This window comes from Hordeum vulgare, chromosome 3H (assembly GCF_904849725.1).
Source record: "Hordeum vulgare subsp. vulgare chromosome 3H, MorexV3_pseudomolecules_assembly, whole genome shotgun sequence".
Lineage (NCBI taxonomy): Eukaryota > Viridiplantae > Streptophyta > Magnoliopsida > Poales > Poaceae > Hordeum > Hordeum vulgare.
In genome coordinates this window covers 27,797,277-27,802,514 of record NC_058520.1, presented here as the reverse complement: position 1 = coordinate 27,802,514, position 5,238 = coordinate 27,797,277, and the positions used below count along the sequence as shown (strand labels likewise).

General features: G+C 44.8%; 1 protein-coding gene across 2 annotated transcripts; it reads left to right on the top strand.

Moving 5' to 3' along the window:
• The first annotated feature begins 460 nt into the window (after window positions 1–460).
• On the top strand, window positions 461–4,733 carry LOC123442741 (protein trichome birefringence-like 14). Of its 2 annotated transcripts, none has more exons than XM_045118871.1 (5): window positions 461–743; window positions 2,629–2,849; window positions 2,951–3,115; window positions 3,305–3,500; window positions 3,625–4,733. In XM_045118871.1, the coding sequence occupies exons 2-5, from the start codon at window positions 2,696–2,698 to the stop codon at window positions 4,451–4,453; spliced, it is 1,344 nt and encodes a 447-aa protein (XP_044974806.1). In that variant the 5' UTR covers window positions 461–743; window positions 2,629–2,695; the 3' UTR covers window positions 4,454–4,733. The 2 variants fall into 2 exon arrangements, with proteins under 2 accessions (XP_044974806.1, XP_044974805.1); XM_045118870.1 differs by having other exon boundaries at window positions 2,933–3,115.
• Window positions 4,734–5,238: the final 505 nt, after the last annotated feature.

Genomic DNA, 5,238 nt, shown 5'->3' with positions numbered 1-5,238 from the left:
TCGTGTTTGAGAGAGAAGGACGTGCTGGTTGAAAAGAAAACCGTGACAAGCAATGCATGTGCCATGTAACATCATTGTCACTGTAGCGACAACAACAATGTCAGTGTAACAGGTCTGACCCCTAGTGTAGCGCAATTTCGTGTCTTGTAACATCATGTCACCGTAGCGTACATCAACGATGCCAGTGTAGCAGGTTTGTCCCTAGCGTAGCGTAATTTCTCGACACATGCATAAGTAACACCGCGGATCACAACCCGCCGCATCAGAGCGCGATTGTGCGCACGCTACGGTATAAATTTTCCCTTTTTTGTAACCTTCACAATATAAGCTTTGCTCAACACAAGTGCTTCTCTCTCTCTCTCAGAAAGAAAAAAAAAGCAAGTGCTTAAAAATTCCCCTTTACAAAAGAGTGCGGGTCTAAAATTGGTATCTCCGTTGCTGGGAAGCCAAAAGAAGAAGGTGGACTGGTGCCGGTGTTCCATTTCGCCTCAGATTCGTTCAGCCTCACGCGTCCATCCCTTCCCTACCCTCAACGTCTCGCCGCCGCCGCCGCCGCCGAGCTCCTCCGGCCGACGGATTCCCGCCGCGCCGATCTGACCGCCCCGCCCCCTCCCTCCGTCGCGGGCGCCTCCCCATCTCGCGCCTCTTCTCCCCACCACACGCGAGGAGGGGCGGCGCCTCTGCCCCTGCCCCTGCCCCGCCGCGCCCGTCCCCCATCCTCTCCGCGCGGATCCGCCTCCGAGGTAGCCCCTGCCATGCATTATCTGGTCGCAATCCTTCCGCTAAACATAATCAATCGGTAGTTTGAACGATCATGGCCGTTTCTGGAGGCAACCACCTCCCCCGGGAAAAAAAAAATCACGTCAGTTCGAGAGGCGATTAACGATGGATAGGATCCAGCATTTAGCACTGTTTTCTTCTGGTCTCTGCCAAATCACATCATTTAGGCTTATGCTTCTAGTGTGTACGATGATGAGCACCTTACATTTCGTACTAGTATTTCAGACGCATAGATAGATTCTTCGATGCTTCCTAGGCCAATACTTCCATGCTTTGCTTGAATCTCTCGACTTTGTGTTACTGCCGTTGGGTGCTAATTGGTCGTATCTGCATTAGCCTGGATAACTAATTCCCTAGGCACAGGTCCGGATGCTCTGTATTAGCGTGGTTAACTAATTCCCAAGCTACATAGAGTCCCAAGTAATTATGTTATCTAACTGTGTTGGTATGCATGATACCTCGCTGCTCTGTGTCCTGACATTTCTGCATGTCTGGGCAATCATAGTGATAAGGAAAATTAATCATCGATGGCAATGTCTACAAGTACATAGGGCATTAGTACATCTAGATTTGGTCTCACACTTCATTTCTGAAACTTCGAACTTCCATCCTCACACTTCTTCCTGCTTTCGGTTACTTCAGTGTTAGACCTGCATTATTTCGTCCAGAACATTCTGTTCAGATCATGGCATACGGCGTTCTTGAGTTTTTCTCATGCAGTTGTCAATCAGTACCTGTGTTTCTGCATCACCCGTAGTTTTAATATGCTTTTATACACTTGAGCATCTTTTCATTTAATGTGTAGTTGTGCATTTATTAGTCTAAAAACCTTGTCTCAACTTGCCCTCCAATCTTGGATATATTAGAAATTTAACTACATTAGGAATTTAGGATATGAAACCGCAGACAAGTTGGTGAGAGTGTTAGTACAATGCAAAGTTATGGGTTTATTGATTGTGTATATGTATATAGCACAAGGTTCAATAGCTAGCAACCATGATAGTAGCTAGTTATTTCTAGGAGTGGGCTAAATTTGCATCACCTTAATCTCCTCTAATATAAATTGGGTCAAGTAGGCTTCGGGCATGAAGGCTAGTGTGACCTGTTCAATTTTGGCCTTCCACTTCGCATTGTCCTAATACAAGATATATTTAGAGCAATTAATCACTTAATGGTTTTGTGAGATGAGGCTACCATTATTGCTTGTTAAATAATTTGTAGCTCATGTGGGTTGTTTTGTTGCGTTTATACTTGAGAATGGCTTGATCTTCTGCTATGTGCTCATAATGTTGGTTGTCTTAATATATTGGGACAAAAATGTTTGTTTGTTCTGGTACATGTTTCAGTTCAAATATATGTCACTTCAATGGTTTGATCTGCTAATGTGTGCTGTTTCTTTATTATGGTTGATGCTCCGGTCCAAATATGTGTAACGTACGATGTGCATGCAATTGAATTTTTGGTGACACAAGGACTGAGGCCTATGCCTTCATCGAAACCTTGACAAGTGTTCCGAGTTGTGATCATTCCCCCAATGTGAAGTCATACCTTCATCCATTTGATTAAGAAGGTCACTGGTTATAGCATTCTCCAGATATATTTTTAACAGACTTAGAAAGAGATTTTGTAATTGACAGGTTGGGGGACAGACTTGAGAGCCATTTTTCAAATATTAGTGATTGATATATTAAATAACAACTAAAGTGATGAGTACAACAACTGGTTGTGTTACTGCTAATCTTTCGTTTGCACGGAACTTCTAAATTTTAAATCATTTCCCAAAATGTTATGTACTATGAGATATAATAGCACTTTCTTAATTTTACTTCTTTTCTTACATGCCAACAGGTTTCTACAATCACAAGCTGTCCTACTTTTACATGGATTTTTCCTAAACATCAATAAAGGATAAAGGATGAGATTGAGGAGCATAAATGGACTGCGGTGCAAGCAGCTTAAACTCGTCCTTCTTGCTTTCTTCATGATGTTTATTCTCTGGAAATGGGAGGAAGGAACATACTACAATACTGAAGATATCCATCCAGATTCATTGGTTGTGTCTCATCCAGGTCCTTTTAAGCATATAGACATATTTCTCTTTTTTTCCACCTTATGCTTAACTTTATTCTCATTTTAATTCCAATTTCTGTAGCTAACTCAAAGTTTGTAGATCAGCATACATCTTCAGATGAAGACTTCCCAAGTGTAGATTCGTTGCCACGGTCAGTAGTTAAAGTAGAGAAGCAAGTTAGTGGTGCACCACCACCACTGCCCGTTGTCGGTGTTCCTGCTAATGTGGGAGATGAAAAGGGGGCATCACCTTCTGAGCCAAAAGGTAATTACTTATCATCTATGACCGTAGGAGGGACCATGGATTATTTCTTCAGAATGCTAGTAGTATGCATTTCTTCAGCGTCACCTTTTTGTTATGTCCAGAATACTAAATTTCCGTCTTGTACATAAGTTAGTCAGGAGTTATCTGGCCCTAATACTTCTATATGGTGTTTGCTTCATCTGTATTCAGAATGTAACCACAGAAATGGAAGATGGGTTCCTGACAAGCGCAGACCACTCTACTCTGGTTTTGGCTGTAAACAGTGGCTTTCTGAGAGCTGGTCCTGCAGATTGACTCAGCGCACTGATTTTGATTACGAACAATTTAGATGGCAACCTGAAGCTTGTGATATGCTAGAGTTTGAGGCCTCCCAGTTCTTGATGAGGTACATGTCCATAGCATGTCTGATATGAATGTGGGGATGATACTATACTGCACTCTTTGGCCTTATTATTGTTATCGTCTGAGTCATTTAGGAAAAAAATTATACTAATTTGGTTATATTTCAGAATGCAGGACAAAACCATTGCTTATGTGGGTGATTCTTTAGGGAGGCAGATGTTTCAGTCTATGATGTGTATGGCTACTGCTGGAGAAGAGCGAGCAGATGTGGAAGATGTTGGTGCGGAGTATGGATTTGTCTTAGCACCAGGCGCAAAAAGACCAGATGGCTGGGCTTACCGGTTCCCGAGCACCAACACAACAATTCTATACCATTGGTCGTCGACACTGTGTGATCTGGAGCCTCTGAATCAATCAGACCCAACCACCAGCTACGCCATGCACCTTGACCGCCCACCTGCTTTCGTGCGGGACAACCTCCACAGGATCCACGCTCTGGTTCTAAACACCGGCCACCACTGGAACCGGGGGAAGCTAAGGGCAAACAAGTGGGAGATGTACGTCGGCGGTGCCCCAAACAAGGACAGGCAAATTGCCGCCATCTGGAAGGCCAAGAACTTCACCATCCACAGCGTCGTGACGTGGCTGGATGCGCAGCTCCCCCATCACCCCCACCTGAAGGCCTTCTACAGATCCATATCGCCCCGGCATTTCTTCAACGGGGACTGGGACACCGGTGGCCGCTGCGACAGCACGAGCCCTCTGGCCAAGGGCAGTGGCATCTCTCTGAACCGCTCCGAGGACGCCGACGCCGAGGGCGCGGTGGCGGGTACCAGGGTGAAGCTGCTGGATGTCACAGCTCTGTCGCGGCTGAGGGACGAAGGGCACATATCGCGGTACAGCATCAAGGCCACACAGGGGATCCAGGACTGCTTGCACTGGTGTCTCCCCGGCGTGCCAGACACGTGGAATGAGATCCTCGCGGCCCTGTTATAGTCTGTATGTAGTTGGATGCAAAATGAGCTAACTGTTGCTGATCAACTTAGTCCAAGTTACGGTATGTATATGGTGATTATTGCTGGTATTTACTGCAGAGCTTCTGGGGTGTGGGTGTGCGTGTGCGTGTGCGTGTGCGTGTGTGTGGGGGGGGGGGGGGGGGGGGAGCATGGGGACAGCAGGAAGCAAGCAGCAAGGGGTTCTTTCTGTAATGTAACTTTGTTGTACTCATGGCACTTCTCCTACCTAGGAAAATGCGTTGCTGAGCTAGCTAACTCTACTAATAACTCTCAACCACAACTGCTAAACAATCTGCCAGTTCTATTGTTTTTGTTGTAACTTTGCAACATCGGATTTGCCCTCTCAAAATTACCTTTTGTCCTAGTCCACCCAAATCTTACAGCTCTTTTGAAGGAAAAAGGAAAATCATTTCTTCGTGATTTCCTTTTGCGCGGCATAATGTTTATGTCCGTGTATATGGTTTCAGGGAAAGAAATATGCACATGAGATGACTTGGGCTCTTGCGCAAGCAAATTGCCAGCAAATTTTCATTTAATCATTTTTATACAGGTCTCAATGTGGTCATATTTAAGTTTCAAATTTTACGTGTTCTTTTCTTTTCATTTTCCTGAGTTGGTTTCCAAGTGCGCGTGATATTCCTAAACAGGACATGACTTGAATAAAATCAAAATTCAAATTTATATGCAAATCCTTGCCCGATTGGAGCTGAGCCACCGAACGACATTTGATTCGCTGGATCTACGTCTAAATATGTAATGGTGCTT

What these genes read in the sequence shown, in the direction of transcription:
- LOC123442741 (XM_045118870.1), top strand. Translation starts at nt 2,696, where the DNA reads ATGAGATTGAGGAGCATAAATGGACTGCGGTGCAAGCAGCTTAAACTC. An exon ending in ATCACCTTCTGAGCCAAAAG is followed by an intron (nt 3,116 to 3,304) that starts GTAATTACTTAT and finishes ATCTGTATTCAG; the next exon opens with AATGTAACCACAGAAATGGA. An exon ending in GCCTCCCAGTTCTTGATGAG is followed by an intron (nt 3,501 to 3,624) that starts GTACATGTCCAT and finishes GTTATATTTCAG; the next exon opens with AATGCAGGACAAAACCATTG.